General features: G+C 38.8%; 2 protein-coding genes across 3 annotated transcripts in view; one reads left to right on the forward strand and one right to left on the reverse strand.

Annotated features, from left to right (window-relative positions):
• bag1 (BCL2 associated athanogene 1) lies at positions 1-17,216 on the forward strand. Of its 2 annotated transcripts, none has more exons than XM_073054248.1 (7): positions 1-109; positions 1,399-1,527; positions 3,115-3,197; positions 6,492-6,605; positions 11,211-11,318; positions 13,893-13,955; positions 16,723-17,216. In XM_073054248.1, exons 1-7 carry the CDS (start codon positions 73-75, stop codon positions 16,795-16,797), a joined length of 609 nt encoding a protein of 202 aa, XP_072910349.1. In that variant the 5' UTR covers positions 1-72; the 3' UTR covers positions 16,798-17,216. The 2 variants fall into 2 exon arrangements, with proteins under 2 accessions (XP_072910349.1, XP_072910348.1); XM_073054247.1 differs by lacking the exon at positions 1-109 and adding an exon at positions 135-549.
• Positions 17,130-26,939, reverse strand: part of fastkd3 (FAST kinase domains 3) — a 22,617-nt gene continuing 12,807 nt past the window's right edge. The window contains exons 4-7 of the mRNA XM_073054246.1: positions 26,751-26,925; positions 21,441-21,510; positions 17,614-17,728; positions 17,130-17,523 (exon numbers count right to left, since the gene is read on the reverse strand). Coding sequence (XP_072910347.1) covers positions 17,425-17,523; positions 17,614-17,728; positions 21,441-21,510; positions 26,751-26,925 — 459 coding nt within the window. The 3' untranslated portion in view covers positions 17,130-17,424. The remainder of the gene's footprint in view (positions 17,524-17,613; positions 17,729-21,440; positions 21,511-26,750; positions 26,926-26,939) is intronic.

Below are 26,939 nucleotides of genomic sequence, written 5' to 3' on the forward strand. Positions count from 1 at the left end.
TCTTTCACGTCCGCGCGGCCGTTCGTTTCCGTGGCGAAGCGGAAATTGTACTCGGGCGCGCGCGGAGTTGCGATGGCCGGCGATGTGGTGGGGCTCACACTCATACACGGTAATGGGAGTGTCTGCTGTCTGCAGTAGATGGCGAGAGTGGTGACCCTCAGAGAGATGAGTGACTACTGGGCCCGGGCAGCTCTTCTGCAGCGTGATTGCAGAATCTGCCCTCTCTAGCCTTTAGCACAAGGAACAGGGCGGCATGAATCTTTCCCCGTCGCTGGCTGCACGTTGGTTCTGGCCTCATCCACTGCCGCCTAAACTCTTAATGTACAAACCAATCTGCATTTGAAGAAATTTTTGGTGGTGGGGTGGTGTGAACAGTCGTCGTAAAAAGAGAGGGAGAAATAACCAATAAATGTAAACATCCCTAAATGTGGTAAACTAAATCAGCAGATTTGCTGATGGCACTAAGATTCGGGGCGGAGTGGACGGTGAGGAAGGCTGTCAAAGCTTGCACTGTGATTTGGACCAGCTGGGCAAGTGGGCTAACAAATGGTAGGTGATATTTAATGCAGACAAGTGTGAGGTGTTGCACTTTTGGAACACAAACCAGGGTAGGACTTGCACAGTAAACGCTAGGGCAGTGAGGGTAAAACATGGATCTGAGAATATGTAATTTCTTGAAAGTGGCCTCGTTGGGTGATAGAGAGCTTTTGGCAATTTGACCTTCAAAAATCACAGTATTGATTACAGGAGTTGGGCTGTTATGTTGAAGTTATATAAGAGGTTTGGTGAGGCCAAAGTTGGAGTATTGTGTGCAGTTCTGATCACCTACCTACAGGAGAGATACCAGATTAAAGGAGTACAGCAACAATTTACAAGGATGTTGCCAACAGTTGAGGACCTGAGTTTTAGGGAAAGGTTGAATAGACTGCGGCTTTAATACCTGGAGTGTAGGAGAATGAGAGGAGATCTGATAGAGGCATACACAGTTGAGGGGTATAGATAGGGCAATGCAGGCAGGCTTTTTCCACTGACATTGGGTGAGACTAGTACTAGAGGTCATAGGTAAAGGGGGAAATATGAGGGGGGGGACTTCATTCAAAAGGTGGTGAGAGCATGGAACGAGCTGTCAGCAGAAATGGATGCAGGTTCACTTGTAATATTTTAGAGAAGTTGGATTAGTACATGGATGGGAAGGATTTAGAGGGCTATGGACCAGGTGCTGGTAAATGGTCTGAAGGGCTTGTTCCTGTGCTGCCATGCTCTATAACTAAACATTTATTGTTTTGCAGTGTATGATAATTGTGGCACTGCAGTATACTTTTCAAAAGCTGTGTTATATAATGTATTAAAATACAGTGCAAAGATGTCTGCTGACTTGGATGTACATTTCATTATTAGGTAGTTCGAAACACAAGATCGAGGTTTCAGCAGAACGGGAAGGTTGTGAGCCAACACTACAGGACATGGCAGCAGTGATTGCGCAAGTTACTGGGGTACCCCAGCAATTACAGAAACTAATTTTTAAAGGTTTGCTGTTAGAATGCACTGTGTTTATGATAACTTGCATTAATCCTTGGTGATCATAGAGGGATCTGTGTTCCTGAAATTGGGCTCATCTGTGAATTAGTGATAAGAATATTTAGACACAATTATGGTTGGTTTTTGATGCAGAAAACTTGTTACCTGGGAGGCCATTAGGCAAATATTGCTGTTAATTAAAAAGAGGATTCACCAGTCCAATTCGATATTCCAATTAAATGCAGCTTTTACTAATAGGCTGATTTTATTTTACCCCTGCCAATTCAGTGTTTTGGATTGGAGCTATCTTGTTGTAACTTTAGCAGTGAACTGTCTCAATGGGGAAGAATGCCTATGACAATGTTTAGTTATGCTCAGACAGTTTGTAAATGTGGTCAAAGAGAAAAGAGTTGCATTCACATCTGACTTGTATGCAAAAATGTGCAAACTTTTTTTGCATTATGTAATTGTTATAAAATATAACACAGTTTAAAGTTTTTATTGGTTATACTTAAAGCCTCTCAATTCCATGATGAATTCAGAAGATTATATATCGTTATTTGCTTTGTGTCTTGTTGTGACCTAAACAAGATGACTGAACCTGTCATCGTGTGTGTTGCACGAAAGACTGCAGGTTGCTTCAATGGACTATTTTCTTTTGTACAGAGGCAATGTTAATCTCCAGATTACATGTCTGCATGTAACAGCGATGTTGCTGCAGGTAGTGCAACTGCCTCACAGTCCAGTAACCAAAGTTCAGTTATGATCTCCAGTCCTACATATTCTCCTTGTGATTGTGTGGCTTTCTCTCTTATTCCAAAGATGTGTTGGTTGTTAGTGAAATTGCCACTGTAAGTTACACCTAGTTAATTGGTGAGAGAATATGTTCCAGGCAATTAAGTGTGGGATGGGATTGATCTGAAAGATGATCACTGGTGGTTGGTTTACTCTCTGAAAGTAACAGCTGTTCAGCTCCATTCCACCGATGATGTTGCTTCTTCTGTTTTAATTATATGTTTAAAATGTTCTTTTAAACTCCATCTCCAAAAGTTTCACCTGAACCTGAGATACCATGGTGCACAATGTCTCTCCTCCCACCATTGTAATAGAGAAGTGAAGAATTCCAGTTTTCCCTCTGTCCCTGTATGCTTCTTAAGACTAACAAATTGCTTTGGTATCCCTAAGTAAAATAGTGGAGATGCTGGAAATAATGAAATAAAACCTGAAAATGATGACAATAGTTGGTTAGCAAGGCAGAATTGGTAGAGAACAATCTTACACCTCAGATCAGTTTCAGATAACCTGAAAGGTTAGCCCTATTTCTCCCTCCACAGATGTTGCATCATCTGTTAAGTATTCCCAACAGTTTCTGTGTTTCAAATCCCTAGGCTGTACTTGGTGATATCATCCAATCTTTGTTATACTATTCCTTTTGTAATTCAAAGGCACGTGCTGAATGGTAGTCCAGTTTTTTAACAGTGTGCCAAAATATTGGGGATGCATGCAATATTTGAAGTAAATGATCAATAATATTTCCAAATGTGTGTGAATGGAAGTAACAACATTTTAATATTTCCTATTTTCTGTGTCATGTAGGTAAATCTCTGAAAGATATGGAACAACCATTGTCAGTTCTTGGTGTTAAAAATGGCTGTAAAATAATGATGATTGGTAGAAAGGTATAAATTTATCTTTCCATGCTTTGAATAATTTTCCAGATAAATGTTATAGAACATGGTGAGATTTTTCCTGAGCATTGTTAAACAATTTATATATTACAATTTATAATTTTTTTCTCTTTTTTTCTTCCTTAATTTATTTTTATCTGGGATTGCTGTATGCTTTTGCCAGGTCTGAGGCTCTAACTTCTTAAAAAGTGCACAAGTGTAGTCTGGGGTGACATGGCCTTTGTTGTTTTCCCATTTCCTTTGGTGAAATAATGCATGACTGAAAGTTCTACCTCAATCTATGTACTGGCGAACGAGTTCTGTTACAAAGTAATGTAACATTCAATCAACATATCTCTGTTACACACAGTCACTGCAAAAATTTCTTACTAAGTTAAAACTTGTGCTCTTATCCGGCATTTCATCCAGTGTGAGAAGCAATATTGCTAATCCCTCTGGTGAAGAAAACAATCTTTTAAATAGTAACCTAGGAAACATTAGTGTACAGTATGTGGTTTCTGCCATGAAAACAGAAAGTTCATACACAACTGTAAAAAAGACAAATACTATGTTGTCTTTTATTGCAAAGATTTTTATTGAGTGGCAATGTAGGAAATCTTGTTCCAACTTCAAATGTTGGATGAGACCTCATGTATATTGTTGTGCACAATGTGGCCATTTTATACACCCCCCCCCCCATTTCCAGAAAAGTTGGGATATTTTCCAAAATGCAATAAAAACAAAAATCTGTGATATCTTAATTCACATGAACCTTTATTTAACTGACAAAAGTACAAATAAAAGATTTTCAATAGTTTTACTGACCAACAATTGTATTTTGTAAATATACACAAATTTAGAATTTGATGGCTGCAACACACTCAACAAAAGTTGGGACAGAGGCATGTTTACTGTTGTGTTGCATCACCTTTCCTTTTAATAACACTTCTTAATCATTTTGGAACTGAGGATACTAATTGTAGTAGATTTGCAATTGGAAATTTTGTCTATTCTTGCTTGATATAAGACTTCTTCAGCTGCTCAACAGTCCGTGGTCTCCGTTGTCTGATTCTCCTCTTCATGATGTGCCATACATTTTCAATAGGAGATAGATCTGGACTGGCAGCAGGCCAGTCAAGCACACGCACTCTGTGTCTACAAAGGTTGGACAAATCCCCTTGGATCCTGTGGGAGGCAAGTGCAGAAATTGCAGGGGCTGTAGCAGAGATTTAAATCATCCTTAGTGACAGATGATGTACTGGAGGATAGCTAATGTTCTGCTTTTTAAGAAAGGCTCTAAAAGTAAACCAGGAAATTATAGGTATAGGCTGGTGAGCCTGATATCAGTATTAGAAAAATTATTGGAAGGTATTCTAAGGGACCAAATATATTAGTATTTGGATGGATAGGAACTGATAAGGGATAGTCAGCATGGCTTTGTGCATGGTAGGTCATGTCTAACCAATCTTAGTTTTTGGAGGAAGTTACCAGGAAATTTGATGAAGGCAAGGCAATGGATGTTGTCTACATGGACTTCAGCAAGGTACTTGACAAGCTCCCGCTTGGGAGATTGCTCAAGGAGGTTCAGTCACTTGGCATTCCAGATGAGGTAGTAAATTGGCTTTGCAGGAAAAGCTAGAGAGTGGTAGTAGATGGCTGCTCTTTGACTGGAGGCCTGTAGCTTGTGGAGTGCTGCAGGGATCATTACTGAGTTTATTGTTGTTTGTCATCTATATCAATAATCTGGATGATAATGTGGTTGACTAGACCATCAGATTTGCAGATGACTTCAGGATTGCAGGTGTAGTAGACAGCAAGGAAGACTGTCAAAGCTTGCAGTGTGATCTGGACCAGATGGAAAAATGGGCTGAAAAATTGCAGATGGAATTTAATGCAGAGAAGTGTGAGGTGTTGCTTTTCAGGAGGACTAATCAGCCAGGGTAGGTCTTACACAGTTGAACAGTAGAGCACCGAAGAGTGTGATAGAACAAAGGGATCTGGGTACACAGGTCCATAATTCAGAGAAAGCGCCGTCACAGGTAGATAGGGTCGTAAAGAAAGCTTTTGGCACATTGGCCTTCATCAATCAAAGTATTGAGTATAGGTGTTGGGATGTTATGTTGACATTGTATAAGATATTGGTGAACCCTAATTTGGAGTATTGTATACAGTTTTGGTTGCCTACCTACAGGAAAGATGTAAACAAGGTTGAAAGAGTATAGAGAAAATTTACAACGATGTTGCCGGGTCTTGAACCTGTGCTATAAGGAAAGATTGAATATGTTAGAACTCTATTCCCTCGAATGTAGAATATTGAGGGGAGATTGGATTGAAGTGAGGAGTATAGATAGGGTAAATGCAAGCAGGCTTTTTCCACTATGTTTGGATGAGACGACAACTAGAGGTCATGGGTTAAGGGTGAAAGGTGGGATGTTTAAGGTGAACATGAGTAGAAACTTCACTCAGAGGGTGGTGAGAGTGAGCTGGCAGTGCAAGTGCTAGATTTGATTTTGATTTCACATTTAAGAGAAGTTTGGATAGGTACAGTGATGTGAGGGGTATAGAGGGCTATGGGCTGGGTGTAGTCAATGGAACTCGGCAATTTAAATGGCTCGGCATGAATTATATGAGCCAATGGGCCTGCTTTTGTGCTGTAGTTTTCTATGACTATGACTTCATGCATGCTTGGAGGTGCTGAAATTGGTAGTCATTTGTTTTTTTCTTGGTACTAGATTCTATTGATGGACTTCTTGTGGAATGTTGTCTTTAAAAACAAAGAATAAGGTGTTCCCTTTTTATTTTAATGAAAAGCAAAGATTTTATTTTACTAGTAACAGTTTTGAATGACAAAACATTGTGCTTGACAGCAGGATACATAGCTGGGTTGCGAAAGATTTTATAAAATTGATTTCAGTCAGTCTTTGTGAGAATTGACTCTTGCGATAATTGCATTTTCTGGACAATTATTTTGTCTGGTACATCATGAGAATATTAGAGGAAAATTATCCAATGAAACAATACACTAGGACCTAATTTATGTTCTACTGGTTTACAGGAATAGTAAATAATTTAGAGAAGCAGGGAATTTTGGGCAATATTCTGCCATTATCAAAGACAAATGCATTGGTTAATTTAATCAGTGTTTGTGGGAACTTATTACATGAAAAGTGTGATTGCTTAATCTGTTAAGTGAAAGTGAAATAGTAATTCATTTCTTAAAAAAAAGTACCAAATTTCTTTGAATAGAATGCTAAATCCTTAATGAATCAATCTATCTTGGTTTGGTTGTTTTCTCTGAATTCACAGAACAGTCCTGAAGAGGAAGCTGAATTAAAGAACTTAAAGGATATGGAAAAATCCACAGAACAATTATCACATAAACTTGAAGAAATTAACACTGAGCTGACAGGCATTCAAAATGTGAGAATATTTTCTGCTTCCAAATACTTTTCTCCTTTTGCTATCTGAAATGAAAATAATGAAGTTGTTGCTTTGGGTTCATTTGTGCTAATCTGTCAATAATTGTTTCCATTTTTACCTCGCTGGCAGTGATAGGAGGTACATGGTTAAAGATTTCACTTCTTTTGAGAGCAGATTAATATAATAACCTGGATTTCAAGTTCAAGTTTAATTGTTATTCAACGATACACATAAATACAGCTAAACAAAACAGTTCCCTGAGGTCAAGGTGCAAAACACAATAATTTCGGTAGAAACTCTACATTTGGGTAGACAACTATAAGATTTGTCAAAGCCCTTAGTTTGACCATTGTTATTGTCAGACCACTGTCATAGGCCGAATCAAAGGTGGTAATGAATCAGCATATAGGAGGGAGATTGAAAATCTGGCTGAGTGGTGCCACATCGACAACCTCAATGTCAGCAAGACCAAGGAGCTGATTATTGACTTCAGTAGGAGAAAACTGAAGGTACATGAGCCAATCCTCATTGGGCTTCGGAGCTGGAGAGGGTCAGCAACTTTAAATTCCTGTGTGTTATTTCAGAAGATCTGTCCTAGGTCCAGCATGCAAGTGCCATTGCAAAGAAAGCATGTCACCTAAAACTTTGACAGACTTCTACAGGTGTTTGGTGATATTGACTGGTTGTATCATGGTCTGGTATGGAAACACCAGTGCTCTTGAAGAGCCTACAAAAAGTAGTGGATATGGTCCAGTCCCACCATTGAGCACATCCACACAGAGCAATTCACATGAAAGCAGCATCCACCATCAAGGAGCCCCAACTATCCAAGCCATGCTTCTCCTTTGTGCTGCCACCAGGAAGCAGGGTCAGAAGCCTCAGGATCCACACCACTAAGTTCAGGAATCGTTATTACCCCTCAACCATCAGGCTCTTGAACTAGGGGGGATAACTTCAGTCACCTCATCACTGAACTGTTCTCACAACGTATGGACTCAGTTTCATGTTCTCAATATTTAATGTTGGCTTATTTATTTATTTTTGTATTTGCAGTTTGTTATCTTTTGTACATTGGTTGGGAGTGGTCTTTCATTGATTCTATTGTGTTTCTTGTATTTGCCGTGAATGCCCTCAAGAAAATGAATCTCACGGTTGTATATGGCGACATATACAGTTACAAGAAAACGTTTGTGAAATTTGAAATTACCTGGTTTTCTCCATCAATTACTCATAAAATGTGGTCTGATCTTTGTCTAAGTCACAATAATAGACAAACACGATCTGCCTAAACTAATAACACACAACCAATTATGCTTTTCATATCTTTATTGAACACATTTTTTAATCATTCACAGTCCAAGCTGGAAAACGTATGTGAACCCTTTAGTAACTGGTAGAACCTCCTTTAGCAGCAATCGCCTCCACCAAATGTTTCTTGTAGCTGCTGATCAGACCTACACAATGGTGAGGAGGAATCTTAGACTATTCCTCCATACAAAACAGTTTCAGTTCATCAATATTTCTGGGATACCTTGAATGAACAGCCCTCTTCAGGTCATGTCACAGCATCTCAATTGTGTTGAGGTCTGGACTGATTTAGCCATTCCAAAATACAATTTTATTTCTTTTTAAACCATTGATTGATTTACTCTTGTATTTCCGATCTTTGTCTTGGTTGCATCATCCCATTTCTATTAAGCTTCAGGTGAAGGGCCGCTACCCTGACATTCTCAGTAAAATGTCTTGATAGAATTTTGAATTCATTGTTACCTCAATAAAAGCAAGCTGTCCTGGCCCTGAGGCAGAAAAGCAGCCCCAAACCATGATGTTCCTTCCACCATGCTTCACAGTTGGGATGTGGTTTTGGTGTTGGTGTGCAGTGCTCTTTTTTCTCCAAACATAGTGTGCATTTCTGCCAAAAAATTTAACTTTTGTTTCATCTGTCCACAGAATGTTCCAGAAGCGTTGTGGAACATTCAAGTGGCATTACCACAGAGGTTCACATAATTTTTTGAACCTAGACTGTGATTGTTGAAATCTGGTATTCAGTATTGATGAGAAGAATTGCAATTGTTTGTGTGTTATTAGTTTAGGGAGATTGTGTTTGTCTATTATTGTGACTTAGATGAAGATCAGTCTGCATTTTATGAGTAATTAATGCAGAAAACCAGGAAGCTGCAAAGGGTTCACAAACTTTTTCTTGCAACTGTATGTACTTTAATAACAAATTTACTTTGAACTTCAAGGATATCTTAAAGTAGAAAAGAGAGTTTGAAAAGCAAAGAGATTTAGGGAGTAAATTCCAAAGCCCAAAGTTCTAGCATCAAAAGTGGCAAGGTTTGGGTATGCTCTTGAGATCGGAAGTATAAGGTATCATAGAGAGCTGTTGGAAATTACAAAAATGGTGTCTGGGGTGCAAAGCCATGGGTGGATTTGAAAATGCCTGTCCTGCTTACTTAAAGTTCCAGATAATCCCGTGGTAAAGGGATGTTGAATGTGGGAGATTGGTCTGGACAAATAGGCAGATTTTGGTTTAAAAAAAAATCAAGGAAGGGGGAAGTTATGAATTCCAGCAGCGGTAGGTTTTTGGTCAGAGTTACGGTAATACGCGGTCTGCGACTCATCTGCAAGATTCAGAATTGTTTAGTCATTTCCAGTACACAAGTGTAAAGAGAATGAAATAATTGTTAACATCATATCTGATGCAGCACCAAAAAAGCATCATAAAAACACAGTATATATAAAAGTATATAGCTTATACATATTGATTGTATGTCTATAAAGTGATGCTAGGCACAGGAGTGTCTGTACACAAGGTGACTCTGACACGAAATGATAAAGTAGTGGTGATGGGAAGGATTAGTGTGTGAAGGTGTTGATGAGAATTACTGCTTAGGAAAAGTAACTTTTTGAGTCTGGTGGTCCTGGGGTAGATACTGTGTAGCCTCCTTACTGATGGGAGTCGGACATCTTGTGGTCTGATGTAATATTAAAATTGCAAAACAAATCTGTTTGGTCTGGAGTTATGAGTCAGAAGGATAGCAGGTGGCCAGGAAACAAGGTCTGATGACTTTGGCTTTGCTTTCATTTAGAAGAAAATTCTACTCCTCAGTGCTATTTGTTGGATTAGCCTTGGCAATCTGGAGACACTAGGGGCAATCGAGGTGTAGGTGATGTTGATAGTGAGGTAGAACTGGCTATCACTACTGTAGATGAAGAATTATGGGTGCTATTGCCAGAGTTGTTATGTGGATGAGAAATGGGTGGACACAAGATTAACAGCATTGGCATAGGAAGAGCAGCCATTGTTGGTGACAAGTCAATGAGCTAGTTTTATTTGTTGTGATAGTGGTTGGAGAAGACAGTGGAGATGGATTTAATGATGATGGGCAGCCAAGCACATATGTCATTAATGGTGAAAGTCAGACTTGGTATCTTCAATAGAAAGGTCCTCTATACACAGCCCTGTAGTAGAGCTTCATGGTGAGAGCTAGGGGAATGTCGGCCACTTCCCATATCTTGGGATGCACATCTCAATGAAGGCAGGGTTCAGTGATGAAATGCATCGTTGTCTTTGATGCATCATTATAGCCTCCGATACACACTGGAAAAAGATGTTTGAAGGTTGAGGCTTCAGTTTGGTTACATGACATAGTTTACTGGGCAGCAATGTTCCATGTCCTCATGTATGCTTCTGGAATATGTCCAGGTGGCTGCTCAGGTCACTGGAAATATTATTACCAACATTGTCTCCGCAAAATCCTCCAAATATACTGACAAGATAGGGGAAATAACACTAGCATCCTCCCTCAGGCCAGCATCCCAACCCTGAAAAACAGATTTCTCTCTCCCAGTTCTGACAAATGATCATCAACATGAATAAATAAGTAAATTCCAGAATCAACAGATGTTGGAAATCTGAAATAAAAACAGAAAATGCTGAAGTGTCCAGCAGATCAGGCACCATCTATAGAAAAAGAATCAGGAGTTAGCGTTTCCAGCAGTTTTGGTTTTTATTTTAGATTTCCAACATCTGTGCTTCTGGATTTTTTTTTGTTCTTAACATACTTGACATCCTGATTCTTGAACTCTATGTCATGGGAAGAAAAGATTCAAGGATTAAGTTCAAAGCCTCCGTGAAAAAAATGCAACAACCTGCTTATCCTTAGGAGTTCTTGACCTATGATCCCTGAAAGAGGAAAATGAGAATTTAGGAAGGTGCTGAAGCAGTGCATTGGGAGTATAAAGAAGTTTGGCATAAACCACAAGCACTGTACTATCTCAGAGTACCCACCTGCCTTCTCTCATCAGGTATTCTCTGCCTCAGCTGTAGAAGAATCTTAAGGTTCTCACGTTAATTTTTCAGTTACCTCAGAATTAAATTCCATTTGACTTCACAACCAGTCTGTATCCTGCCTTGAGTAACTTCTATGTTTCACACAGTGGCATGGTGTGCTCGTGTCCAATGTCATTCCTTTAGCCTAAAGAGCATGCAGTTTTGGAAATTTACTTAAAGAATATCTTGGTTTAGCTTGTTATATTGGATATATGAAGGTGCTGTTGAAGAGAATTTTGAGTTGATAGCTGTTTTTTCTCATTACCCAGGGGTTCTTAGCCCGTGATCTCCGATCTTCTGCATTAAGCAAGTTAGAGAAGAGAGTGAAAAGCATATCTGAACAGTATATGAAGTTTCTTGAACAGATTGATGCAATGGTGGGTAAGAGAATAGGTACAGTGCTTATTAATGATTTATACATAAATTGTTTTGAGGATAAATGTTTATTTAAAAGAATGCTTCTCAGTAGTTTCAATTCAATGTTTTCTATCAAGGCATTAATTTTAAACTCATCAGGCACTTTATTGAAATTTGTTTACAAAATGGATAGGAATTACTTTTGAGATATTTGTATGTTGATAATCCATTTCAGTGTAAAAATAATTTTGGGTGTGTTGGCAATACATTTTAAGACATGATAAAATATGCTGAATTTTAGATAAGACAACGTTTGAACTGCTAGTGCTACAATTAACTGTTCATGCATGTAATTGTCTGGAGTTTATAATCCTACTTTACAATGTCAAAATGCCTTTTCAGGAAGTAAATAATTATAGGTACTATTATTGCTAAATGTCCAGTTAAATATAATTTATCCTTGTTTAAATATTAGTTACCGTATATCTCATCAAATTTTATTTAAATGTAGATGGTTTAACATGGGAAATACAACTATTCTTAATTTACTTGAGTCACGCCATGTGAAAATCATAATTATCTGACACAAAGATTGTTTGGATTTGTGGAGGAAGAGTAAATTGTCCACATTTACAGAAACATACAAAGTGTGTGGTTGAGACAAGTGATATAGTTATATGGCTAAATAGGAATACGTCAGGTATGGATTCACAAAGGGCAAATCAAATTACTTTCTGAAGGTGAGAAATAAGGTGCAGTACGGATGATATCCATGTATACAATTGGACCCATGTAGGGATTAAGTATTAAAGTGTTATGTTTGCAACCAGAATTCTCAAGGCCTATGCTGACGATCCAGAGATGTGTTCAAATCTCATCATGGCAGCTTAAGAATTTACATTTATTTAATTAATACATGTTGAATAAAATGCTAGTATCAGTGTGAAACTACTGGATTGTTCTTTAAAAATCCACCTGGTTCACTGATGGCCTATGTGTAACTCCAGACCCACAGTACTGTGGTTGACTCAACTGACCTACCAAACCATAGAGTTGTATCAAACTGCTGCAAGCAAGCAAGAAGGGGGCTCCCCACCACCTCCTCAGGGGAAAAACCAGATGGGCAATAAATGCTGGCCTTTCCTTTTAAGAAAAAGCTGAAGTAATGTTGGCATCCATCTCAAGTGCTGGAGTTCAAAAATGAGGAGGTAATATTTTAGTTGTACAAAACTTTGATTGGAACTCATCAAGCAGTATGGAGGAAAAGCAGGTAAATGGAGTTGAGGCACTATTCATCTGTGATCTGGTAGAATGGTGGGCCAGGGTGGGAAATTGAGGGACTGTCTTATCTACGATTTGCCTCCAGTGTGTGATACTCAATTCCATTTATCAATAATTTATTTATGTTGGGCATAATTTTCCAGAGAACTTGTCTACTAGTGTTTTTACTTTTTTCTGTAACTATATAGTATACTTTTAAGTCTGACTTTTCCTTTAAAGAAAAAGCCTTCCTAGTAATACTTGACATTTAACAAATTTATTGCAGTGAATGATGCTTCAGTTGATTGATGCAGAAATACATACTGTAACATTATATTCTTAGCCCTAAAAGTTTTACCTATTGTAAGTATTGAATTGATACCATATTGCATATTTTTAGTGCTTGATGATTAAGCACGAGGTGGAAAAATTATTTTAAAATTATCTAACTGATGGGTGATTGGTGCTGTTTTGGATCGCAAGGAAGTTTACCTAAGACAAGGTACAGATTGGTTGGAGAGTAGGGTGGAACATTAGCAGATGGAATTTAATTATTTCAAGTCCAGGGTGATGGATTTTGGAAAGTCAACTAGTAAACTGTAGAGCACAAAGGAATATTGATGAACAGAGAGACATTGGGATTCAAGTCAATAGTTCCCGGAAAGCAGCAACACTGATTGATAGGGTGGTGAAGGCGGTATATGGCATGCTTGCCTTCGTAAGTTAGGGCGTAGAATATAAGAGCTGGGATGTTATGTTGCAACTTTATAAAACAAGTGTTAGGCATATTGTGTGCTGTTCTCATTGCCACACTAAAGGAGTATGTGACTGTGTTAAAGAGAGAGTACTTACCAGGATGCTGCCTGGATTGGAGGACTATTATATGGAGAGATTGGATAAACTGGGCTTGTTTTTCCCAGACCAAAGGAGTCTGAGGGTTGTACTGATGGAAGTTTATAGGATTTTGAGAGCCATCAGTAATAAAGGGGATTTGAGGGATAAGTTTTATTTAAACACGAAGTGTTATTGATATGGAATGTGCCAAACACGAAGGTGGTGGAGTCAGATGCATCATTCAGCATTTAGGCAGACACTTATATAGTCAAAATATAGGATATGGTGCTAATGTGGGATAATGAGATTAGGGGAAATGGGGCAGCATGGACATTGTGGGCAGAAGGGCTTGTTTCTGTTCTGTGCAACTCTGACTCAATTAACAATGAACACATTGAGAAAAGGATATATTTTTGAAGCATATTATTAATTTTAAACAGGAATAACATTCATGTCCCTTGTGCTGTTAATCCTTTACAAACAGAATATTTTATTTTCAGAATTTGCCTGACGACTTTACTGACTGTAGACACAGAAGAAAAGGTATAGTGAAGAATATACAGGTGAGATTTTCTTTTTGTGTGCTGTGGTTTTCTTACTCTGGTAACAAGTGCTGATTCCTAGACTGTGACACACCTTGTTCAGAATGAAGGCGATATCCTCTTTTTTCAAAGAAAGGGGCTTCCCTTCCTCCATGTTCAACACTGCCCTCAACTGCATATCTTCCATTTCATGCACGTCTGCTCTTGCCCCATCGTCCTGCCACCATACCAGGGATATGGTTCCTCTTGACCTCACCTACCACCTCACTAGCCTCCGGGTCCAACATACAATTCTTTGAATCTTCCGCCACCTCCAATGGGATCCCACCACGAAGCACATCTTTCCCTCCCACCACGTTCTGCTTTCTGCAGGGATCGCTTCCTACGCAACTCCATTTGTCTCTCCCCACTGATCTCCATCCTGGCACTTATCCCTGCAAGCGGAACAAGTGCTACACCTGCCCCTACATCTCCTTCTTCACTACCATTCAGGGCCCTAAACAGTCCTTCCAGGTGAGGCAACATGTCACCTGTGTGTCTGTTGGGGTATATACTGTGTTCAATGCTCCCGGTGTGGCCTCCTGTATATTGGTGAGACGCGACGTAGACTGGGAGACCACTTTGCCGAGCACCTACGCTGCCAGAATACCCAGTGGCCACCCATTTTAATTCCACTTCCCATTCCTATTCTGATATGTCCATCTCTGGTCTCCTCCATTGTTGTGATGAAGCCACACTTAGGTTGGAGGAACACCTTTTATACTGTTTGGGTAGCCTCCAACCTAAAGGCATGAACTTTGATTTCTCAGACTTGGATAGGTACATGGACAGGAAAGGATTGGAGGGTTATGGGCTGAGTGCGGGTCATTGGGACTAGGTGAGAGTAAGTGTTCAGCACGGACTAGAAGGGCTGAGATGGCCTATTTCCGTGCTGTAGTTGTTATATGGTTAATACCCACCACCCCCATCACCATTGCCCATCCCCTTTCCCCTCTCTCACCTTAACTCCTTGCCCGCCCATCGCCTCCCTTTGGTGCTCCTCCACCCTTTTCTTGCTTCCATGGCCTTCTGTCTCTTTCACCAATCAACTTCCAGGCTGTTTATTTCATCCCTCCTTCTCCAGGTTTCACATATCACCTTGTGTTTCTCTCTCCCCAACCCCACCTGTTAAAGCTACTCCTCAGCTTTTTTTCTCTAGTCCTGCCGAAGGGTCTCAGCTGGAAACGTCGACTTTACTAGGTGCTGCCTGGTCTGCTGAGTTCCTCCAGCATTTTGGGTGTGTTGGTCAGAAAAAATGCTGGTTGAAATTCACAGTAGCATCTGCAACTGAGACGTTTGGACATACTGTACAGGAAATGGCCATTGGAATATCCACAATATTCAAATTTATATATTTACTGTTGTGTGGGCAGTGTACACTGCTGGCAAGACTAGCATTAGTTCCAAATTTTCCTTGAGAAGTCACTTTGCAGCCCTTCTGGTGACAGTGCTTTCACAATTCCATGGGATGGAATTCCAGGAACCAAATCCAATAATGAAGGAATACAATGTTTTCGCAAGTTGAAATTGCATGTGATTTGGAGGAGAACCAGTTATGTATGGTGTTCTCACATGCCTGTTGTCTGTGGTGGTCTGGCTGTTGGAATTTGTGTCAAAAATTTAAAGAAGAAGGAAAAACTATTGGTTTGGATTTCTTGCCTTGGGGGGGGAAAGGATCTAAGAAACGAACTTATAAATGATGAGAGTCAAGGAAATTTAAAAAAGTTTGGAATATTTAATTGAAAGAACAGAAAGAGGAGACTGTTTTTAACATAAATTTAGGATTAATTCTGTAAGTTTAGAAAAATGTGATAACAGCATCCTTAGAATATGGAAAAGATGTGAAATTTCCTGATTGGGTGAATTAAGTCAAAATAGGCTTCTTGTTTGTAATTATCTTTTCTGCAAAATCCAGATACATCCTACATATTTTAAGTGCCATGATATCTGGTTTGTAACCTAATTTTCATCTGCAGATAGTAATAACAAAATCTCCTGTGGCCATAATCACTATAATTTGAAGTGCCCTGTGTTTAAGCACATTGTAAATTTTTGATGCTTCTTGTAGTAAATATTAATTTGCACTTTAGTTATAATTCAAATAATGGAAGAGATCTTACATGTCAACTGTGAGATGGAAGATGAGGAAGTTTTGCAATTTTACCAACTATCATCATCCATGTATCTGGATACTTCAAATTTGCTGCAGTTACCACTCTGACACCTAGTAGGTTTATTATTTGATCTGACTAGGAGTAACCTATTTCCCAATTCATAACACAAGATCTCTGGATTAGAGTATATTCAATGGGTAAGTATAGGACACCAGAGGAAATAAGATACTCCCCTGAATTCACCTACTTTTAAAGTTCAGTTACATATTCCCACTACTTCTGTACCCATCCCAAATAGCAAAACTTATATAGCAAGACATTATTGTTGGCTTAAGAGGAACAGAAAAAAAGTGTTGCTATTAAATCTGCCATGCATTGCCTAGAAATGGTAGGTGGAATTCTGGCAACAGAATGGCGTTGAAATTTATGGACTAGTGCATTTGTTGACTAGTTAGGAATATGATTGAACTGGTATTCCTGGCATGTTATAAGTCAGTAATACTAAATTTATTTGACCTCTCAAATTTTTTGCCCTGGGTACCAAAATATATTTTGTGTTAATCTAAAAAAGGAAATAGTGAATAAAGATGTCTCAATGATTTTTTTTTTGATGTATGACTTTTTTTTGGCAACAGACTCACTTGGCTCGGTGTGACATCATTGAAACACACATTGCACAGGAACTAAAGAAACTTCAATCAAAGGGTTAAAGGGTCGGCACAACTTTGTGGGGCAGAAGGGTCAGCACCGTGCTGCACTCTTCTATATTCTAAAAAAAACCATTGATCTTGCTAACTGACTGTATGAAAACAACATAGTAGAAAGAACAAACCGATCCACAAAACATAAATTATTACTTACATTAGTTTGTATATAAAGAGTAGAACACTTTGCAATAAATGCAATCAACCGCTTTCATGGAGAATTATGTGTCTATTGTAATTTTGAATTAATTGTGACTCCAGAAAGTTACCTGCTTTCCTGGGTTTAAAGTTGCTTAGTGTGAGTTATGAATAATAAATACTTGAACTTATGACCAAAGTACATGTATAATATTGATTTTATTTTAGTAGTGCTTGCATGTAGCTACTCAAAATACAATTTGCATTCAATAAAACACTTCACTCTATTCATTTGTTATGTAGTTCATCAATTTTTAAAAAGGAATTGTAAATCATTAAATATGTCTAGAATTGTTTTCAAAGGATTGGTGCTAAGTACAAGTGCTCATTCATCCTATAAACTTGACCACAGCTTTTTAGGATGAACATCTAGATGGTAAAATCTACTGCCATTTGGGTTTCTGATGTGGTGATCGACTTTTCATTTTCTTTTCTTCACCAAGCAAGTCTGTAGCTGTGTGGAAAGATCTTCTTGTGAAGATATCCTACCATCTCCTCTTGGGTCTGCAGCTGGTCAAATTCATAGAATGGTATCTAGTTCAAACAAATTACAACTTTTGACATTATACTTAAAAGGTAATAGTTTTAGAAGTTTAAGATGAGGTATCTAAACAGCATGCATACCTGAACAACATCATATCCTAGCAGCTGCAGCTGCCTCTGTTTAATTGCTTCTTTTCCAAGGAGATTTTGACTATTTATGGTGAATCTTTTTTGGTCATCAATGCACAGCACTATTCTGAAAAAGAACCAGTATGCATATTGATTGTTTCAACAACATTTGTGATTGCTTTACTTCAAAACTAGCCATTGATGTTCAAATGAAACCAAGACTAGAGTCAGGGCTGAGACACATGGAAGCGAGTATAGAGCTGGGTCATAACCTGTTTCATTTATTAAATTTATGAATTCAATATCTACATCTGCTAGAGGACAGTGCCTTCATGTCTTCAATTGATTTAGGAATAAATTATATGTTGATGGCAAATCTTGTGTTCTGAATTAATAAACTGCAATATTTGTAACTTTGTATCTAAAAGTAATCAGTAAAAAATGTGCCAACTACTTAAGTAAAACTACTGATACCCAATGCAACAATTTCAAGTAACCTACCTTTTCTGTTTGTCAGAACATAACAGTTCTGCTACATGACCATGTACATTTGCAAGAAAAAAAAGTTTGTGAACACTTTGCAATTACCTGGTTTTCTGCATTAATTACTCAAACTGTGGTCTGATTTGCATCTAAATCACAATAATAGACAAACAATCTGCCTAAACTAGTAACGCACTAACAACTCTACTTTTCATGTCTTTATTGAACACATTGTTTAATCATTCACAGTCCAGGTTGGAAAAAAGTATGTGAACCGTTGTATTTAATAACTGGTAGAACTTCCTTTAGCAGCAGTAACCTAAACAAAACACATCCAGTAGCTGCTGATCAGACTTGCACAACAGTGTAGAGGAGTTTTAGACCATTCATCCTTGCAAAACTGTTTCAGTTCATCAATATTTCTGGGATACCTTGCATGAAACAACCCTCTGCAGGTCATGCCACAGCATCTCAATTGGGTTAATGTCGGACTCTGACTTTGGACATTCTAAAACACAGATATTCTTCTTTTCAAACCATTCTGTTGCTGATTTACTCTTGTCTTTTGGATCATTGTCTTGTTACTTAAGTAACTTCTATTAAGCTTCAGGTGATGGATCGTTACCCTGACATTCTCCTGTAAAATGTCTCAATAGAAATTTGAATTCATTGTTCCTCAGTGATTGCATGCTGTCCAGGCTCTGAGGCAGCATCCTAATTAGGATGCTCCTTCCACCATGCTTCATGGTTGGGATGAGGATTTGTTGTTGGTCTGCAGAGTCCTATTTCCTCAAAAAATAACACTGTGCATGTCTGCCAAAAAGTTCAACTTCTGTCTCATCTGTCCACAGAACAATGTTCCAGAAGTGTTGTGGAACTTCCAGGTGGTCTTTTGTAAACTTGAGATGTGCAACAATGTCTTTTTTGAAGAGCAGTGGTTCCGGATGAAGGGTCTCGGCCCGAATCGTCAACAGTGCTTCTCCTTATAGATGCTGCCTGGCCTGCTGTGTTCCACCAGCATTTTGCATGTGTTGTCTTCTGAAAGTTGTTTTGATCAAGGCATGTTGCACATGAACAGATCTTTCTTGAGAAGAGCAAGTTCTGTCAGTAACCTGACCTTGTGTATCCTTTTTGTAGGGCAGGGGACATCTATAATACACACTTCCAATCTCATTGACTGGAGCACCTGACCCCAAATTGCTTTTGTAGAAGGCATTATCCCAGAGGTTCACGTACTTTTTTGAACCTAGACTGTGATTGTTTAAATGGTGTACTTACTCAGTATTGACAAAATGAAGTACAATTGTTTGTGTGTTATTTGTTTAGGCAGATTGTGTTTGTCTATTATTGTGACTTAGATGAAAATCAGACTCCATTTTATGAGTAATTAATGCAGAAAACCAGGTAACTGCAAAAGGTTCACAGATTTTATCTTGCACACTTCCTGATCTGTTGGATATTTTCAGCATTTTCTTTCTGATTTTCAGTCATGTATTTTTCTAACTGCTGGCCATGTTACCAAGACAACCTTGGTCTGCACTCTATTCCAGATATTCCCTCTGTACAACTCAAATACACTTGTATTTGAATTTTTTCAGCTCAAATGAAGGATTATTGAACTGAAACAAATGATTTATAAATATTAAAATATTAAAGTTAAGGAAAAAGGGTAGATCATTAATTGCCTCCATGAACATAGCTGACTTTAAAGACATTGAATACAGTAACGTAGCATCTGACTGTTTGTAAGTCTGGATGATTTTGAATGGTGCACTGTAAGCCAGAGGGGAGTGCTGCATGTACTGCTGGGATCCAGAGGGTTTGTGTATTTGCTGCTCAAACTCAAAAGTTTCACTGAAAAACTGACAAGTCTTACTCTGTGACATATAAAAGTAAAGATAGTGTTTTGTACATTAATTGCAGTAGTATTCAAAAATCCATAAGATTTATTAATCTGGCATCAAAGTCCCAAGGGTAACAGATTATCAGAACTTAATGGTAGGGAAACATCACACTTTCACTAGCGGTTGTTAATGATTTTCACAATCTTTCAGAAATCTCAACTAATGCCATCTAGTGCTATAACTTGGTTTTACACTGAAGGATTCAGGTTATTTACATTCTCATCATTCAAGTAGCATTTTAAACCTAACTTTCTGTTCGTATTCACTATGATTTGATAGAGCTCATTAAAGTTGTAAACAAAAACCTAATGTAATTTTGGGCTATAAATTGCTGTAAAGGATAATCTCAGATTTGCTCTTGCATATTTGTCAATGATCCAGGGGCTCCCAACCTGGGGTCCACAGACCCCTTACTTACTAGTATTGGTCCATGGCATAATAAAGGTTGGGAACCCCTGCTTTGTAACAACTAGGGTAGAGACAAGTGAATTTACACTTTTAGAGAAGCAGATTACAGAAAAGAACTATCGTTGGAATGCGGTTAATGTGGAAAGGCAGTATAGTAGAAATGAAGGTTGTTCAGGTGACAATGCTTTTAGTGCAGTTACTTTTTATGGAGAAGTAACTGTTAGTGATCGTAAGAGTGATCCAAACTCATGTAGACAATTAGAAACGTTGCCTTGGAAAGCTGGTGAAAACCAATCTATAAAATGCTTTCAAGTTAAAATTAATAAGCTGCAACAGTACTGATAACAGAAATCCTTCTTTTGAACTCTGGCATAACATTACAAAACCAATGTAATCCAAAATCCTCCAGACCAGCAAAATTAGAGCTTTGCCTACTGGAAAACCTGGATATCCAGTGTATACAAACATATTTTAGTGACTACTATAGGAATGTTAGAGCTACTCAGTTGCACTTTAACATAATAGGATAGAATTTCTTTGATTGTGAAACTTAGCTGAAGCTGAGAAATCCAAAAGTGTGTTTAATGACATTATGTGTCTACCAGTGTCCCACAATGCACACATTGGAGAACGTCCATTCCAGGTTGTCGTTAACACGGCATGCATTTTAGTCATGGAAACCCAAACTAAGTAAGTCTCTAAACTTAAAAGATAATAGGAGAGTAAAGCTTCATGGGTTTGCACCTTTACTGGCTGTATTAACTGTGGAATGCAAGAATTGTTGGAGCATTGCTCCTTGTATGCAGAAAATAAAATACAAGATAAAGTACTGGACCAAAGATTAAAGGATTTGATTTATAGCAGTACAATTTACACCCCATCAACTGGAGAATAAATTCATAACAAGTCCTTGTATTGCCGTTTTCTGCCATCTGCACTGTTTTTAATGCCACCTCTTTTACTATACTGCATTCTGATGTCAAAATATTTTAAAAATTCTGACGGTTAACAGCTTCCTAAATTCAAACAAATTAAGATTCTCACCTCCTAAATACCTCATCATACCAGGAGGCAGGAAGCACATATCCTTCCTCATCCAGTTTAATTTCAGCATCTTCAAAAAAAAACAATTGATCAGATTTATCTAAAAACAGTAAAACTACATTCAAACTTAGCTGCTTGTGGATTGTTGGTCAAAACCCAATTAAAGCATGCAGTACAACTGGGCTGCAGCATGTGGACATGTGTTGCTGAACTATATTTAGCTAGTAACAGAACAGCTGTAGAACAGAGGTTAAACACTTTCCAAAGCAAGGTAAAGATGGGGGACAAGAGTAATAATTGCTTTTGCAAAACTTGTTTCTACATGGAGTGACCAGAACAGCATGCAAAATCAATGAAAAGTTTTAAATAGTCGCAATATGACTTCCTTAACTTTTACACTCAAAAGCCCTCCCAATGAAGGCAAGCATTCTATTCAGTGACGTATGGACTTTGACCACAAGGTTATTTGTGTTTCAATGCTATTAAGAGATTTAGCATTAAATTTAGCATTTCCTCCTTTCATTTGACCTCCCAAAGTGCAACACCTCAGACTCATCTATATTAAACTCCATCTGCCACTTCTCTACCTATAGCTGTAACTGATCTATATCGTGCTGTATTCTTTGATAGTCCTTTATACTGCTTACAACTCCACCAATCTTGGTGTCATCCAAAAATTTGCTTATCCACTTTGTCAGCATCTCCTATAGAGGAGATCTTGCCTGACAAATCTGTTGGAATTCTTTGAACAGGAAGGACAGACAAAGATAGTCTATGAATGTTGTTTATTTGGATTTTCAGATGGCCTTTCACAAGATGTAACACATGAGTACACTTAAGAAATAAATCAGGAGGGCTAAAAGAGGGCATGAGGTTGCTCTAGCAAAGTGAAGGAGAACCCTTAGGGCTTCTACAGATATGCCAAGAGCAAATGGATTGCAAGGGGAAAAACTGGTCCTCTGGAAGATCAGAATGGTAACCTATGCAGGGAGCCAAAATAGATGGGGTAGATCTTAAATGGATTTTTGGCACCTGTATTTACTTGGGAGACAGACACAGAGTCTATAGAAGTGAGGCAAAGCAGTAGCGAGGTTATGGACCCTATACAGATTACAGAGAAGGAGATGTTTGCTGTCTCAAGGCAAATTAGGGTGGACAAATCCCCAAAGCCAGACAAGATGTTCCCTTGGACCCCGTGGGAGGCTTGCAGAAATTGCAGGGGCCCTAGCAGAGATATTTAAATCATCCTTAACAACAGGTATTCTAAGCGACCAGATATATGAGTATTTGTATAGGCAGGGATTGATTAGGGATAGTCAACATGACTTTGTGTATCGTAGGTTATGTCTAAACAACCTTACAAAGTTTTTTGAGGAAATTACCAGGAGAGTTGATGAAGGCATGGCAGTGGATGTTGTCTACATGGACTTAAGCAAGGCATTTCACAAGATCCTGCATAGGAGGTTGGTCAAGAAGGTTCAGTTGCTTGGCATTAAAGATGAAGTAGTTAATTGGATTAGATATTGGCTTTGCGGAAGAAGCCAGAGAGAGGTAGTAGATGATTACCTCTCTGACTGGAGGCTTGCAAAGAATAGTGCTGTGTCTGTTGTTGTTTGTCATCTGTATCAATGATATGGATATTAATTTTGTTAACAGGATCAGCAAATTTGCAGACGATACCAAGTTTGAGGATGTAGTGGACAGTAAAGACTGTCAAAGCTTTCTGTGGGATCTGGACCAGTTGGAAAAATGGGCTGAAAAATGGCAGATGGAAATTAATGCAGAAAAGTGTGAGATGTTGCACTTTGGGAGAACCAACCAGCATCGGTCTCACACAGTGAGTGATCGGGCACTAAGGAGTGCAGTAGATCAAAGCAATCTGGGATTACAGGTCCATAATTCATTGAAAGTGGTGTCACAGGTAGATAAGGCAGCTTTTGGCATATTAGTCTTCATAGATCAAAGTATTGAGTTGGGATGTTATGTTGAAGTTGCATAAGACTTTGGTGAAGCCTAATTTGGAGTATTTTGTGCAGGTCTGTAAATAAGACTGAAAGAATACAGAGAAAATTTACAGATAGTGGTGGGACTGCAGAACCTGAGTTATAAGGAAAGATTGAATAGGTTAGAACTTTATTACCTAGAATGTAGAAGATTGAGGGGAGATTTGATAGAGGTATACAAAATTATGAGGGGTATAGATAAGATAAATGCAAGCAGGCTTTTTCCACCAAGTTGGGTAAGACTACAACTAGAGGTCATGCGTTAAGGGTGAAAAATGAAATGTTTAAGGGTAAACTTATGCATTCAGAGGTTGGAGAGAGTGTGGAATAAGCTGCCAGTGCAAGTGATGGATGTGATTTTCATTTCAGTGTTTAAGAGAAGTTTGGATGGATACATTGATGGAGGAGTACGGAGGGCCATGGTCCAGTTGCAGGTCGATGGGGCCAGACAGTTTAAAAGGGCTGGCATGGACTAGATGGGTTGAAGGGCGTTTCTGTGCTGTAGATTTCTATGACTATGAGGCTACTAAACAAGAGAGGAGCCCATGGTATTACAGGAAAGATATTCACATGAACAGAAGACTGACTAGCCGAACGCAAAGAGTGACGTATAAAGTGAGCCTTTTTTGGTTGCCTGCTGATGATGGATGACTTCTATTCCCCAGGAGTAAGTATTGGGTCTGCTAATTTTCACGTCACATGTTAGTGATCTGGATGACGAAATTATGGCATTGTGGCCAAGTTTCTGGAGATATGAGGGTAGGGAGCAGGGAGTCTGCAGACGGACTTAGAAAAGGAGAACGGGCAAAGAAGTGGCAGAAAACATTGCAGGGAAGTTAACGGTCATGCACTTTGGTAGAAAGAATAACGACATAGACTACTTTTTAAAATGGGAAGAGAGTTAAGAAATCAGAGGTGCAAAGGGACTTAAGGGTATTAGTGCAGGATTCCCTAAAAGTTAACTGGTAGATTGAGTTAGTGGTAAGGTAGACAAATGCAATGCAGCATTCATTTCCAGAGGCCTAGAATATAACAACAAGGATATAATCTGAGGATATAAAAGGTATTGGGCAGACCACATTTGGAGTATTGGGTCAGTTATAGGCCCCATTGTCTAAGGAAAGATCTGCTGGTGTTGGAAGGGATCCAGCGGAGGTTTATGAGAATGATCCTGGGGATGAAAGGATTACTGCATGAGGAAAATTTGATGGTGCTGGGCCTGTATTCGCTGGAGTTTAGAAGGATGAAGGGGTACCTCATTGAAGCCTACTGAATATTGAAAAACCTGGTGGAGTATTCATGGACAGGATATTTCCAGTGGTGGGGAAGTCTAGGACCAGGCGGCACAGTCTCAGAATAAAAGCATGGCCCTATAGAACATAGATGAGGAGGAATTTCTTTAGTCAGAGGATGGTGAATCTGTGAGGGCTGTGGAGGCCAAGTCATTGGGTATATTTAAAGCGGTTAATAGGTAAGGGTGTCAGAAGTTGTGGGAGGAAGGAGATTGGGATTGAGAAGGAATCATAATCAATCATGATTGAATGGCAGAGCAGACTTGTGGATTGAATGGACTGATTCTGCTCCCATGTCTTATGGTTTTATTTACATTTTCATCCAAATCATTGATATCTATCATAAATAACAGAGGTCCCAACACCGATCTTCGTGGAACATCACAGGTTATGGACCTCCAGCCAGAGTAACAGCCTGCCATCCCCGCTCTGTCTTACAAATCCAAAGTTCCAAATACAAACTTGCAATTTACTCTGGATCCCATGCATCATCTTTATCTTCTGAATCAACCTAGCATGAGGGATCCTACCATATGCCTTATTAAAGTCCATCAAGGTTATGCTGACTGCCTTATCCTCAAGCTCCTTTACCACTTCAGCAAACTCAAATCAAGTCTGCCCCGCACAAAGCTGAACACTGTCCCTATAAAGGTACACTTTTCCAAATATGCATAAATCTTATCTCTCAGTATTCTCTCCAATAGCTTCTCTACATTAACATGAGACTCAATGGCCTATAATTACCTGGATTATGCTCATTTTCTTCTCGAATAAAGGCTCAATATTTGCTACTCTCCATCATTTCACAATCTTGCCTGTTGTTCGTGAGAATACAAGTATCTCTGTCAAAGCCCCATCAATCTCCTCACTTTATCTTTTCAATATTCTAGTATATGTGCCATCAGACTAAGGGAATTTATCCACCTTAAAGATTTTCATAAAACACAGCATTAACTCCTCAATCTCAGAACAACCCAGCAGATTATCATGCCCCATCTGCCGTCACTATCCTCCAAATGCTTCTCCTTGGTAAATACTGATGAAAAGTGTACTCATTTAGTAGCAGAATATGCTGATCCTGAACTCAGACCTCTTCTCTTTAACCAGTTTCCACATGTCAGACCTGGACTTGTCCAACAGGAGCAGCTTCTAATCAACACCCCTTAGCTCTTGTCATAATTTACTCTCCCCCAATTTAGTACTTTCCTGCAAGATACCACTTTATCCTTATTCATAACCATCTTAAAACGTGATGAGTGCGGTTAAGATTCCCAAAATGTTCACCCACTTTTCAGATCTGTCACCCGACTTTGCTCATTTCCCAAAACTAGCACCGTATGTTCTCTCCTCTGGTTGTGCTCTCCAACTGCTCTTTCAACAGCTCTTCTTATATGCACTGAAGAAGTCCTCTTGTATTAAGTAAGTTCTAATTGGGAGGTTAAAGCTCCCCACCCCCATGACAACCCTGCTGTTTCTGCATCTATCCATAATCTGTCCAGATATCTGTTTCTTCACCTGTCAATGGTTACTGCAGGATCTATAGTATAATCCCATCTGTGTAATTGCATTAAAAAAAAATTGAACACCATCTAAATTACCTCTGTGAATGAGCCCTCCTGTAGAGTACTGTTGTGATATTCTCGATTATTAGTAGTGTAGTCCCTTCACCTCTTTTAACATCCACTCTATCAGATATAAAGCAATGAAGCCAAGGAATGTTGAGCTGCCAATCCTGTCTCTCTAGCAACTACATTTCTGTAATGGCAGCAACATCATAATTCCACGTATTGATCCAGACTCTACGTTCATCCTCTTCATACTTGTTCATAACAAATATTCAACATTTTAAAAAAATATCTGATACACCATTTAGATTTATAGGAAAAGCAACTTCCCCCAAATTCGTACCGGGATATGTGTTACATGTTCTGGGGGCATTAAAGCAAAATCCTACAGATCCTACGCTTTTTAGCATGCATATAATTTCCAAAAGATTTGACATATACTTGCAGTACCTAATATATAGCCATAGGGTGTCAGCACCCGAGAGGCAAAGTAATTCCTTGCTCCTAGAAGTTCAGTCAGAGCATTCTTAACTTTGCCATAGAGAGATTCATCCACTAAGCCTTCAAGCGAATGTCCTGGTGTGAAAAATGATTTTACCCGATACTTGGGAGGAAGACTGGGACCCTGTTGAGAAACAC

This window comes from Hemitrygon akajei, chromosome 8 (assembly GCF_048418815.1).
Source record: "Hemitrygon akajei chromosome 8, sHemAka1.3, whole genome shotgun sequence".
Lineage (NCBI taxonomy): Eukaryota > Metazoa > Chordata > Chondrichthyes > Myliobatiformes > Dasyatidae > Hemitrygon > Hemitrygon akajei.